The sequence below is a fragment of the Macrobrachium rosenbergii genome, chromosome 4 (genome assembly GCF_040412425.1).
Source record: "Macrobrachium rosenbergii isolate ZJJX-2024 chromosome 4, ASM4041242v1, whole genome shotgun sequence".
NCBI lineage: Eukaryota > Metazoa > Arthropoda > Malacostraca > Decapoda > Palaemonidae > Macrobrachium > Macrobrachium rosenbergii.
In genome coordinates, this window is record NC_089744.1 from 21,661,412 (window position 1) to 21,676,070 (window position 14,659).

Below are 14,659 nucleotides of genomic sequence, written 5' to 3' on the forward strand. Positions count from 1 at the left end.
GAATTAGCAATTAGGAGAATGATTATAGGGACGACTATAGTCATGTTTTTTCTGTAAAGTCTTCCTTGAGGGACGCATCTTTGTGAATCAATGATAAATAACCTACTAGAGGGATTCTTCAGTGAACTTTCAAGACCGTTTATTGCTAAAACTGTCAGGAATTCTTGCAAACTTTATTGAATATAACACAGAAGCTATTTTTACTTGTGAGCAGTCTTGCTTAATTGTAAAACTAGTAGGGACGTTGTCACACCTGGTCGAGCTTCATACCAGATTCTTTTTGCGCGCGTGAATTCATATCGCGTTCATTACCTTTTCTTAGGAAACTGAGTACCAACGTTTTACAGTTGAATGAGAGAGGCTTTTATTGTAAGTCAGTTTTTAGAATAACTTAGATTATTTTCGTGTATACACTGTAGTGGCATAATAGTGTGCTATGGCTTCTTAGTATAAATAATATAGAGTAGACCGAACTGTAGGTCAGTCAGCGCAAAGTTTCCACTTTCATTTGCTTCCGTTCATATTGCCCACTTCATTTTAAACCGTTCACGATACACACACACACACACACACACACACACACACACACACACACACACACACACACACACACACACACACATATATATATATATATATATATATATATATATATATATATATATATATATATATATATATATATATATATTGCACCTTCCAGTTTGTCAAGTGTTCATTGTTCAAGCTCCGGTACATGCTATGTGACTCATTCCTTGTTGGTTTTTCCTCATAGTTTGGAAATATGTTTTCCTGTTCTTTGTTTATTGTAACCTGCTGTATACTCTTTCTCCCTCATTCCTTCATTCGCCTTTGAGGAAAAAATATACACTGCAGAGGAGGGGCGCTGCCTCCTGCTACGACTGTTTGTGATAACTGCATCAGTAGTAAATAGACTGTATTTATACTGCAGGTATGGTACTTTGCTCCGTCTCAGTATTTTTGCATACAAGGACATTAGCGCATAACAGACATTCCTTACCTGCCTTGTAAAAGATATTTCCTTTGTGGACAATGATCTGTCACTTCGCTTATGCGCATAAGTATTCATACAGCACAGGGAGATTTAAGACACACTGATGATGGGCTATGTCTGCGTAGGATATTGGTACTATAGTATGTACCTCACATCCCATAGACTGACCATAGTTCTCTCTCTCTCTCTCTCTCTCTCTCTCTCTCTCTCTCTCTCTCTCTCTCTCTCTCTCTCTCTCTCTCTCTCCAGGATTGTTTTGACCAGAGAATGGGTTTGTTTCTTTCTCCACAACTTCTGGAGAGAGTTTATGTTTTTTGTCTCTTAAGTTTTGTTTCTGCCGTTAGATCCTTCCTTTGTGCTCCCATCCTTTCTTAAAGAGTTAAGGAAGAAAGGATTGTATAGAGGAACCAACATAAAGTAGCGCTGTCAGTGATTGCTACACAAATGGAAGTATTAGACACGTAAGAGAGGTTGTAATGTATGTGACGGCTAGTTGTAAAAACACTTTTGTTGTTCCTACGATTTAGGGGATACGAGTAGGCTAAATGGTATTCGTTCACGTAGTGTGTGGGGCGTGTCATATATATATATATATATATATATATATATATATATATATATATATATATATATATATATCGTGTACCTGTGTATTCAATATTTTTCTTTTGAAGTTTTAGCCTGTCATAAGCCTTTGAAACTTTATCTCAGATTATATTTTATGGACATCTTGTGGCTTAGTAACTAATTTAGTGAGCTGTGTAAGACGAGTAAAAAAAAAAAAAAGCTACCTTCAGTTTTGTAGGTGACCATCTTGTGCTTAAAGCAGGAAATAGGTTTGGACCCAAGGTTTGTTACATTTTCTCGTGAAACTAAATCAATTGTAATGTAGCTCTCACAAGCGAGTGGGGCTGTGTGTTAAGGTCTCATCTCTGGACAAAAACTTATTTAATACTCTAATGTCATTGTTATGCACAAAGAAAATGTTTAGCCACTTATTCTAAGAATTTCATTTACGTTTGGGATGGCAAAGGAATATCGATGCTGCTTTGTAATCGAAGAAAAACAGCACGGGCTCTTGCTCGCGCGAACTTCCAGCAATAAAGTATATAAAGTTGGTCTCTCAGCTGGTGACTGAAGGGGCATGATCATGTTTGGTTAGGTGCAGTGGCATGCAAATCATTCCGCCTCAGTAAAGTCCTCCTAGAATGAAGAGAACTTACAATTTATATTAAAAGTAGGCTGTGTTAAGTTTATTTATGAATTATGCTTTGTATCGAACGTACTAAACGTTACCAGTAATATTTTGCGAAGCCACAAAATGTATTGTAATCATTCTCAATGTCATAACTTCTGTTTTGCTGGTGCTTCTTTCCTTAAGTTACACACATCATGTACAGCCACCGCTATCAACAGAAAACGGAAGCAAATGTTCTCACTCGCCTAGCAAAGCTGTAAAAGCAGACTGAGGAACCCCGGAATGAATGATTGCAGTCTTGCAATTGCTCTGCCCTCTGAGATGAAATTCATCCGAATTCCTTACTGTGTCAAGGCCTGAGTGAAGGACAAAATTCCTTCCTAGTGAGGACCGTCTGCTTGCATTCTGCCTTCCCTCTTTGAGTCTCAACTTATCTCCCTAAAGTGTTCTGTGATGCTTGTATCCTACGCCCAGGCAGTTCTTTGTTCACTGAGCTTCTGGAGGAAGTCCTTCACAGCTCGAAAGATGCACTACAGTTGACTGTCTGTCGCTCTACCCAGGGTATCTTGGTAAACATGCATGACGTCACGCATGACATGCGTATTCATGACCGACCATTTGCGTCGGTAAATGTGTTGAAACAGACGCTTGCAGTTTTCTTGACCGACTGATGAGATATTTTCCGGGTGGCTGAATCCGGTTCGTTCAACTTTCGAAGTTTTATAAATGAAAGAGAGTAACATAGGGAGAGAGAGCAAAGGTGGGGTGTTTCGTTTCGAGCGAATTGACCAAGATTGGCGGTTTTAACTGTATTTTCAAACTTAAAAAAAGGGGTAGTATAGGGCGTCTTGAGTGATAAAATTCATAAAACAAGTTCACACTTTATAGTTGGCATAAAATCTTGTCGTTTATTATTGATATAGCCGATCAGACCTCTGATTCAATTAATTGACTCTCTTAATAATCATTGTTATGAAAGTTATCCTAAGGCATATGAATGCTGGATAATTTTTCTGTTCGAATTAGACGAACTAATGAAACCTCTTACCACATCATCATACTTGGCCTTTGGGGTCATGTAACTCAGGGCCATACAAATTAGGGTCGGATCCTTTTTCATGCCGGGTTCATTATGTTAAAGTTCAGTGTCAGAGTAAAACTGTACAACTAAAAAAAAAAATAACTCGAAACTAAATTATTTATTACCTTCACATTCTGAATCAACGATCAGTTCGAGAGCGCTGCTAATTGCTCGAGTGGAATGATTCTCTGGAGAAATATGAGTAGAGGTAAAGGTAATTGACTCCTGCACGGTTGTGACTGGACATTAATCACTCACAGATGGAACTTACAGGATGATGTTTGAGTAATCACGGTTAAAGTTTATATGAAAGCGAGGAGGATAATGATATGAGGCGTTCAGCATTACAAGGACCTCTCACCACAAAATATATATATATATATATATATATATATATATATATATATATATATATATATATATATATATTATATATATATATATATATATATATATATATATATAAAAATTTTTAGTTATAAGCCATCAAAGTTTGGGAAATTCAACCTGCTCCAATTTATTTATTTTTCAGATACAAAGTTGAATTTTGTTTGAGATGAAGGATTTGCGATCAGGAATAGAATAGTATGCATAAAAAAATAAAGTTCAACCCCACCCTTTTTTGGGAAAAAAGGGGATTATTTTAAAGCTAATCAGGCGAAAACCATTTTCAAAAGTTGGGACGAGAGGTCCTTCTAATGCTGAGCTCCTGATATGTCGAATGGGATTACAAGGACGAGAGAGAGAGAGAGAGAGAGAGAGAGAGAGAGAGAGAGAGAGAGAGAGAGAGAGAGAGAGAGAGATAGACGGGGTGTTGTTCTTACTCGTATGTGGCAAAAAACAGGGAGAAAGAAAAGTGTTGTATGTAATTTATGCGAGATTTTAGTTTGGGTAGATGTGGTTATGATGAAATTACTGGGAATATATTCTGTAACAATTCTTACAGACTTTGGTAATCGGACTTTCTCCAGAAATAATCTTGTTGAATATATATATAGGTTTTTTGTACTTCAAAAAATGTCTTGAATGAAGGAATGCCATTGTTTGCTGCAGTTTAGTGCTACATTTGTTTTATTTTAAGTCACATGACGCTTAGTTTCGTACAGCTTTATTGCAACTAACATTTTTTGTCGTTTTACATTTTGTGCTATTGCTAATGTCATGGTCTGTAATGTAATTAGTTTTCATTTGGAACTGTAGGAAAAGTGCACTATATATATATATATATATATATATATATATATATATATATATATATATATATATATATATATATATATATATACTGTATGTATATATATATATATATATATATATATATATATATATATATATATATATATATATATATATATATATATATATATATATATATATATATATATATATATATATGCATGTGTGTGTGTATGAATGGGTGCATTTCAAATGGCATTTATTTGTTCATTTTAATGTAAATGTGCTTTGAGAAGAGAATAGTCACGCGTTTGTGAACTGCATTTCCTTCCTGATAACATCACGTGGGAATCCTCTATTGTTGACGATAAAAGGGTAGCAAAAAATTGTAAAATGAAAACGCCCTTTATTCAGAAAAATTCTGTACTTTACAATTATGACTCGCATTTGCAATCTAAACATCATATAAGAAGAAATAGTTTAATGACTTTACAATTATGACTCGCATTTGCAATCTAAACATCATATAAGAAGAAATAGTTTAATGACTTGCATAGTCTTTAGAGCATTCTTCAGCTTGATAAGTATTGGAAGATTATCCACAAAGAGTAATGTCGTTTGATAAACCATAATCTTTGATTGTATTGTACCCTGCTATGTGCAGTACAAAGGTACGCTGGAAACGATTTTAGATGACTTAAGAAAAATTCAGCTGGTAAAATAATCATCCCATGTACCCAGAATTTTTAATTTATTTTTTTGTAATATCTAACGGTTACACAAAATCAGCCATTCTTGTATTGAATGGCCTTGAAATTTGTTTTATATTGTACCCTGCTATGTGCAGTACAAAGGTACACTGGAAACGATTTTACATGACTTAAGAAAAATTCAGCTGGTAAAATAATCAATCCATGTACCCAGAATTTTTTTTTTAATATCTAACGGTTACACAAAATCAGCCATTCAAGTATTTAATGGCCTTGAAATTTGTTTTTTTCATATTTTCATATTTTTATTATTTAATATATGACCGTGTGGATACAGATTCCTTGAAACATAAAATGGTTAATTTTACCTTTTTTTTAACTGGTAAGCGGATTGTCCGATTAATACACTTTGAGGGAACTGAATAACTTGTTGGTATTTTCCTTGCTTATATTAGAGTAATGTTGGTGGCAGATGGAATTCCCTTGTAATCCTTGTCACATTATATATATATATATATATATATATATATATATATATATATATATATATATATATATATATATATATATATATATATATATATATATATATATATATAATGTGTGCGCATGTGCATGTGCGTATTAACTTTTTCTAATTTAACCCTGATGTTGTAAGTTAAAGTTAAAAGTTGAAGTCCTCCTGGGCCTCTGTAAGCTCATAGGGCAGGGGCTGATCTGTTTCTTAGGCCGACAACCGGTAGGGGACAGGTCCCAGTGCCTATGACACGTGGCCCGTGTGTCACTAGGCCCACTGTTTAACTCCCCAGCCCGAGGGCTGGTACCTATTCTCCTACTGAACCCCTCGGGTTTTTTCGGACCGCTAGCTTTGTTATGAATTTGATATGAAAGAAGTACATTTTTATAATGTCCTTGCTCTAACACGTTTTTTGATATTCTTGAACTGTTGCTGAGGAATAACAATGTAAGTAGGAGACGGGTGATCAACTTCCAAATTTTCAACACGAAATCTTCTAACCTCTTATGGCTAGTATTGAGCATCCAGAAATGAGCGTAAGTTTCATGTTATTAACGACATGATCATCCTTGTAAGGTTTTTCATTATTCTTGCGTGGTTACTAAGATGGGAGCTGATTTTACCTGTACTGTTTGCAAATTTATTTAAAAATTTGTTCCCTGCCTCTTTGCAGCTGTCACCTGTGTGTGTGTGTGTGTGTCGAAGAAGACAAAGTACTCACTCTGAGCTTTTCTGTTGTGACTTATTTGTCATCAATATATACATAGCTCGTTGTCTGTTATGTAGCACTAGAGTTTAGCACTTATTTTTCTTCCAGAGAGTTGCGAGAGTGTCATTTCGGGTGAAGTGTGCCTCCGACTAAAGTTGGGGGCCATGATGTGCAAACTGCGGGCGGTAATGTGGGCACTCGCGGGCCTCACCCTGTGCACCTGCATTGCCTCTGTCAGGTGGTTCTTGCTCTCCGACCGCCTAGCGGCAGAACAGAGAATACCTCTCAGTACTCCTACTGCAGGTAAGCCTTTCCTTCGTCCTTCCATGAGTTCATATTCTTCTGCTCTGAGCATCGCATGATCGGTGATAATCTCTCAGAGGAGCTTCCTACTATAGTCTGCATGTGGACACGGCTTTTTAGCCAGTTGTGTTGTTTCCACGAATCTGCTAACTTGTATTTATCAGTTGTAGTCATACATTCTGAAATATATTTGTTTATAAGTTGCCTACTGTCTTGTGATTTTTGCTTGTGCCGGAAATTTGTCAACAAGGGGTCTGAAAGCCAGTCGCTGAAATGTTAATGCTATCCAGTTTTCAATGTGTAATTTCCAAGTACTACAGATTTTCGGATTTGAATGTCCTCATTATGGTCGTCGAGTATTAGTTGACTAAAAATCTGTGCAGGAATAAATGCTTTAACAATAGGTAGTGCAGATAGTCAGTGAAAAGTTTGATATTATTAATCATATTTTTTATTATTAGTTTCTTTTTTCCAGCACTTTTAACCCGTTGAATCTTTGTATTAGTGGCATTTTGGCTTTTGCAGTAGCCGTATTCTGTAACAGATGTGGAGAAACTTAATATTTTACTGCATTAATAGTGATAGTAGAAGGAGAAAAAGAAGACGGGGTTTACTTTGAAACGGCTCCCTTGCTCATTTTATTTCCTCTTTGCTCGTGCTCGTTCCAGAGTCGAGGTCGTGGGCTCGCACGAACCAGGAGATGAAAAGGCGGAAAGCTATCGTGGACCATTTTTGCCACGACAGTTTTTGGCAGGGCGCTGCGGCAAATGGGATTCCGGGATCTGGCATCCCCACAGCTGGAGAGGATCCCATCACCGAGGAATTGGTGAATAATCCTTCGATGCTCAACAACTTAATTGTGGATGACAAGAACCACATGTTATATTGTTATGTTCCTAAGGTGAAGATAAGGTCCATTTTTATTTTTTCCTTCCTTCTCTTTTATATTTTTTGGTATTATTACTTTGATTATGATTATGGGTCATGCAGCTTTTGTAGTTCAAAGGGTATTGGTCTAGTGTCCTTTGAATCACTATTGTACGTACTGTAGGCTATATGTAAAATTAAGAATATATCTTTTTGTTGACGCTGCTTTTAATGATATTTTCTTCACTCAGGTGGCATGCACCAACTGGAAGAGGATGATGTTAATATTAACAGGGGCAACTAATTTAACCCAACCTCTCTCGATTCCAGCTGATAGCGTCCATCGAAAAAATGTGTTCACTAAATTAAGTGATTTAGAGGTAGGCTGACCAATGATGTGTTCAAATTTGCAAAATGAGAGTTCAATTAAAATGTTAAATTGTAGGACAGGACAAATGTGTTATGGTTTATTCTATTAGCTTTTTATGATTGCTAGAGTGATGTACAGTATATGATTATTGAAATGTTTGCTTGGCCTGTTGAAGAAGGTTGATGAGCCAAGTTGTCAATAAACTTCATAAAATGTGAGGAACAGCATGCTTGAAGGGAATAGAATGAAATATAAAATTCAGGCCGAAGAACAAGCGCTGGTATCTATGAGGTCATTCAGTGCTGAAAGGGAAACTGAAAGTAAAAAGGTTTTAAGGGTGTAGCAGGAGGAAAACCTCACGGTTCTCTATGACACAATTGCAAGGAGAGGGTGAAAAGTAAGGTGGAAGAAGAGAATAATGAACAAAAGTACAGTTGAAGAAATGAAAGGGGTTGCACGAGAGGTGCACTGACAGCACTACTCCACTATGGGGGTGGGAAAGTGGTAAAATAAATCATTTTTAAAGAGAGATTAACATTATTTGCTCCTTAATTATTGTACTTATGTTTTAGTGGATTAAATGTAACCCCCTTGTATTGATGAAGCATTGAATTTTCAGCAATAAAAATGAATGTTTCTCTCACCAAAACAATTTTCAAGGACTATATTGCCCCTCAGAAAATCTTAACTTTTCTCCCTTCAAATAAACCACTTTTCAATCTAGATTCATGAAGCAGCCTTCAGTTTCCATAAATTAATATGGCAGGGAATCCCTTGGTACAGTATTCAGCCTTATAATAATTTCTTTAAGGACTTGAGTCAATTTGCCCAGGATGCATTTAAGTCATTACTATATAAACTTCTTTGTGATGCCTTATTCAAGCAAGTTTGATAACCCTATCTTATACTGTATGTTATTTTTGCTGTAGAGTCCTTAAGGTCAGATTTCCACGCAAACAAAGTTGACCTTGGCAAGGAGTTTTCATATGTATACAGTTATTCTCTTGTCTAAAAATATCCATAGTGCCCCTAAATTATTGCAGTAGATATAAAAAGATGAAGTTGAGGTTGAATCTGTGAAGAAAAGATAGGAAGATTTAAAGATTAATATTTGGTGTAATAAACCTTTTTAGCTTAGAATTAGGTACTCTTCCAAACTATGATTTTGAGTTGGGTTTGCACTTAGTTGAGAGAGGGCTTCACAATTTAATTTTTGTAACTTTGTTTTTATAATCTTACATATCTTCCATTTCATATCACTGTACTGTAGGTATGTTTTTCATTTAACAATTTCAGTTATTCTTATGGATAAGTCATGCTTTCGTTGTAACAATTACAGTAATATAAATTAATCTTATGGATCAATTATTGTATATATAAAAATGAATTATCGCTTGATTGTACTCCTAGGGTTGGGTGTTTCACAATACATACCATACACATGGACCAAGTGTACTGATACTTCAGATGTATCTATCACAACTACTTACCATGAATAGTGAAACAAAGATGAACTGTACAAAATCCTCATCATGACAAGTTTTCGTGTCGCATGAAGATAAACAGCACTGAAACTTCTTAGAAGTTTTAGATCTTTTTCATCTTTTCCATCTCATTTCAAGATGACGGTAACTAATTAATAAGCTTCCTGGGTGGGGCTTAGCCTCCAAGTCAATGTTATTACTTAAAATGGCTGATTGGAATTGTCATATTGTGCCCCTTAAAACATTCTACAGTTGAATGTTGCTTTAGGGGTTTAGAAAAAATGTGCCCAATAACAATATTTTTTTTGTCAATGAGACTATTTCTGAAAACTATGAACAGTTGCGTTTCACGAACACCAGGAGCTGGATATTTAATCTTTTACTGGTAGTTAAGAAATTTATATTAATGGTATTATTTTAATTATCAGTTAACAATGCAATGCTAAATCTTATAATTGTTCATGTAATTTACAGGCTTTCATGATCAAACTAAAATTGAAAAAATTTTGAAGAGTAAAAAGTTACTCCTCAGATTTGTGATTTATAGATATTAGATTTACTTTATATAGTTGACTCTTTGTGAATGCTATATCTCTTTATAAATTAGGATTGTATTGAAATTGTGTATCAAAATACCATTCATGATTCTGTACACAACAGTTCTACACTTGAATGCGTCTTTTATTTGACTATATTTAGTAGATATTGGGTCAGAATGAGAAGTCCTTAAACTTGCATGAGAGCAAGCTTGTATTTGAAGACTGACCCTTTTTACCTTATACATATAATACTTGTATTGTTACTGTATGTATAGTAGTGTTGAGGCATTATTATTAATAAATATTTTCTATATTTATTCCAGCCGGACGGTATCCGTCATAGACTTCAAACTTATAGAAAATTTCTATTTGTTCGTCATCCTATAGAAAGAGTCGTTTCAGCCTTCAGAAATAAATTTGAAAAGAACTATACATCATCTGCTTACTTCAAAAAGCGTTTTGGGGTGAAAATTATCAAGAAATATCGCCAGGGCATTGAGCCAGATGATGTACCAGAAACAGGCGATGGAGTCAAATTCTCAGAATTTATCTCTTACTTAATAGATACAAAATCAGAATATTTAAATGAACACTGGGCACCTGTGTCCAATATGTGTCATCCTTGTTTAGTCAGGTAAGCTACTACAAGCTGTTGTCAGTGCTTCTCCTTAGCTTGATATTTGTTAGAAAATCATATGGGATGCTGATTAGCATCATATATGAAGGAGGTAACTAATAGGACAATAACGGAGTTATAAAGTTAACCACAAATATATCTAGATTAATTTTATGCAAAGGTTTGAAATTGTGCAACATTTTTTCGTTATACAAATCATTAATTATACAGTGTGCCTCCCCTCTTCCGTGCACTCTGGATTTTGATTTCATGGCATTTGTACAATGAAAGTGAAGCAGGGATCATATACAGTCTGGGCATTGGAAGTATAGGCCTCTCAGTCTTGAATAATATGGTAGGTGTGACTGGAATTTCCTTGACCAGGGAAATAAGGAAATAAACAAGTGTGAGGATGCATGACAAAAATATTTTGTTTCATAGATATTTTTTATTTTAATCTAGAAACATCTCGTGTATATTTTCAAGTTAAGGCACTTTTAAGGAACTCAGCTGGATTACTAGATGTACCGTAAAGAGGAAGAAGCCAGACCATGGTCATTTTTGTCAGTGGTATAATCTTCTCCTACCTTTTCTTGATCCTCTCTTTTTTTCTATAGCAGCCTGACACGTTGTTAAGAGGTCTTGTGTAGGTCTTTGGTCGTGCCAAGGCATTAATCAAGGAGTTGAGATTTCTTCAGCCCTCCTTCACCAAGTTTGGCATTTCTGGATGCTGAATTCAAGGGGAACAGGGGTCTGTTGTTCATTTTAACAAGAAATGTTATGCTTATTTTCCAGAATCAGCACACAGTGCTTTAGTGTGCGTGCCTCTGCCTCTAAGTTCTCAATCCATATTCGAAAGGACATGATAATAAAGTTAAGGGAGTAGTCAGCACCTGCCAATCTTCCTTTTCCTCATTAATGGAATGCCCTTCCATCTCTCTTCAAGTTGATTTACACAGGTCTTCCTGCATTTAGACTACTGGAGACACTGGGTCTGAGCAACAGTTTATATAGTATCCCTCAGAGGGTGTGCAGATACAATGATTATTTGAGGGTCTCTTTAAAATGACCAACAACAGCCACTGGAGTACATAGTTTGGATTTCAAGTCTCAGAGTTTAGGAGTAAGGGAATCATAGTTTGCTTGCCGTTAGCAGCTTTTTTTTTTTATCTTGGAGAACCTTGTGTTCATTTGCTTAATCTCCATCAGTTATGGAAGTATGCAGCCTCTTCAACCAAGTTCTTGTTTGGAATGGGTTCTCATTAAACTTTTCTTACAAGTTTTTTACTTAAAGTAACTGGGAAGTCTTTTAACTGTGATATCCCTCATCATTTTATTGTTAGATGTAGCCTTCTAGGATTAAGGTTAATAGAGAAGTATTTTTCATTGTCCTCCTCTAGTTTATCAAGGCTTTTTAAATTGCTGTGGGATTCATTAAGCTTTTTAGTTTTAGTTTTGGCTCAGGCAGGTCTTTTTTTAACTAGATATCACATAAAATAATTTCTGTTCCTTTGCCACATGAACTCTCAAGGCTATTAAGCAAGACTGCTTAATAGTATTCCCTTCAGAGCTTTTGTGCGATATGTTAAGACATCTTTTGACCAAAAAATTTTGCACTATGAACCAATGTGTTGGAGATTCTTTGTCCTCATTATTCTTATCTCTGAGAACTTGTCTCCTTTCAAGATGCTAATATGCTTGTTGTTTGATTTCACATACCCATTCTTAACTAGTTCATTTTTGAACTGAGACTCCCAATCTCAATCGTGTCTCCCTCTTCTTAGAGCCTTGGTTTTGCATTTTTTATGCTTCTTTGCTCTGAAGTTCCCTAGTCCCTTCAGGTTCTTATTCTCTAACCAAAGCATCAACATGCTTGGGCTTTGTGTGTACAGTATGTAGCTATACAGACAGTGTAATTTATCATAATACAGACCCACTTTAACCAAGCTACCCTTCTCTCAAACTTACCACTCCGCCACAGCTGTTTCACACTACATAAAGTATGATTCAGCTACCTGGAATCAAAATGACCACATGCTCATTTGCTAACTTACTTGACCGTATGCACATGTTCTAACCTACTGAACCACCAAATCTGATTTCTTTTTTACCAGTGGAATGATGTGTTTAGAATTACTCTTTTTTCCATTTTTTTTTTTACAGTAAAATGAACCCAAATACTGTATACTTACATGGATTAAAATGAGTTAACACATACTCTGCTATGATACTGGATGGTCATTGTCAATTTTATGAATTAAGTGTATTGATATTATTCATACCAACCATTATAATGAAAAAAAAATAGAGAAATGACAATATGTATTACTATTGTCATATAAGATAGCATTTATTACTATAGAATATACAGTAGTAGTTGTGTTTCAGTGTTTCCAGTTGATCTCAAAATCAGGACACTACAGTCCTTAAAACATCCACAGTATATTGCATATAATCACATTTACATTGCTACAGAATGTATCCTGTAACTTTAATTGAAAAATGTCTCTCAAGCTACAGGTCAAGCCTTCACAATTGCTTTGGCATAGAAACACAAATATGCAGTCTAGTATATATTATTTAGCTTGAAAATTTATAAAAATGGAATACTGATAATGCTGCAAAGATGATGGTAACCGTAACTGCCAGATACTTGGTGAATCACTGCTGTCTGATAGTAGGAACTCTAAATAAACTCGATCATGAGCTAGAATGAAACAGGATGTCCAGTAAGCTCATTTCAATGCAAAATTGGAAGTTGCAAAGAATGCGACTTGACTTGTGGTTTCTGAAAATAACAGGAGAGAGGAAATTATCAAAATTGTGATAATCCATCAAGTGCTAGGTTGTGTTAAAGCAATGAGTTTATATTGAAAAAATTAATTTAGTTTTTAAAAATATTATATATTATTCATTACAAAATTTATTAATCACGTAAAGCCCTTATTGCTATTGCAATATTCACCTTGTTCATCACAAAATTTATTAATCACATGAAGCCTTTACTGCTGCCTGCAATGTTCACTGGACTCGCAGCCTTTTGTAAAATTGTTTGTAACAAAACGTTAATATTAATCATATGAAGCCTTCATTGCAGTATACAATGCTCACTGGACTCACAGCCTTTTGTAAAATTGTTTGTAACAAAACTTATTAATCATATGAAGCCTTCATTGCAGTATATAAAATGTTCACCAAACTCACAGCCTTTTCCTCACAAAAGAAGAAGAGTAGCACTTCTTGCTAGATGTTTGCATCACCTGACCCTTCGGCCATCAGTCCATCAACCACTTCATATGTCGTGAGTGCCATGTAATGATATTTGCACCAACAGTTGAGGTCAAGCACCTAGAAGTCTGCTCAGTGGCCTGCTCTTGCTACAGTAACCAACCTGGCACAATGACTTCTTTCCTAGTACCCATGATAGAGCCTCCAAACTCTGGACAGCAGCTGGTTTTATTTCTTGATGATCTTTCCTGTCATGCTTATCTTTCATGCTGCATTGACTGCTTCTATGACATTAGCCATTCCCACTCTGGTGACTGCTCCTGATCTAGTTTCAGCCCTTTTGACTGCCCTTGCACTACTGATCATCCCTTGCCTCTGACAGATGATGCTCAAGTGTTCATTCCTGCCCCCTTTGACTACTGCTCTTCCTGTGGGCACCTCTGCTTTAGTGACCTTTTCTTTAGCAACCATTCCTTGTCTTTGATTTCTATTGATCCAGTGGCCATTCCTGACTACTTGACTGCTTCTGCTTCAGTGGCCACTCTTACTTTAGTGACCACCTCCTTTTTCCAGGGGCTATTCCTGCCCCTTTGACTGCTCATGCTGTAGGGACCACTCCCTCTCTAGTGATTGCCCCTGCACCTTAAATGGCTGATGCTACAGTGTTCATTCTTGCCCCTGTGACTGCTCCTGCTTCAGAGGCCACTGTGCTCAAATGACCACTCTCACTTTAGTGACAGCTCCTGCTCAGGCCATTCCTATGCCTTTGATTACTAACGGTTGGTCCAATGACCATTCATAACTTTTTGACCGCTCATACTTTAGTTACCGCTCCTGTTCCACTTA

At 35.9% G+C, this 14,659-nt stretch overlaps 2 protein-coding genes across 4 annotated transcripts in view; one reads left to right on the forward strand and one right to left on the reverse strand.

Annotated features, from left to right (window-relative positions):
- Positions 1-14,659, forward strand: part of LOC136831179 (carbohydrate sulfotransferase 11-like) — a 63,513-nt gene that overhangs the window by 38,601 nt on the left and 10,253 nt on the right. For all 3 annotated transcript variants that reach the window (XM_067091162.1, XM_067091154.1, XM_067091143.1), the window contains 4 exons: positions 6,515-6,709; positions 7,378-7,610; positions 7,828-7,956; positions 10,293-10,603. In XM_067091162.1, the coding sequence (XP_066947263.1) occupies positions 6,571-6,709; positions 7,378-7,610; positions 7,828-7,956; positions 10,293-10,603 (812 nt within the window). In that variant the 5' untranslated portion in view covers positions 6,515-6,570. The remainder of the gene's footprint in view (positions 1-6,514; positions 6,710-7,377; positions 7,611-7,827; positions 7,957-10,292; positions 10,604-14,659) is intronic.
- Positions 13,146-14,659, reverse strand: part of LOC136831188 (carbohydrate sulfotransferase 11-like) — a 139,346-nt gene continuing 137,832 nt past the window's right edge. Inside the window, exon 8 of the transcript XR_010850795.1 lies at positions 13,146-13,373. The gene's annotated coding sequence lies outside the window, so the exon portion shown is untranslated. The remainder of the gene's footprint in view (positions 13,374-14,659) is intronic.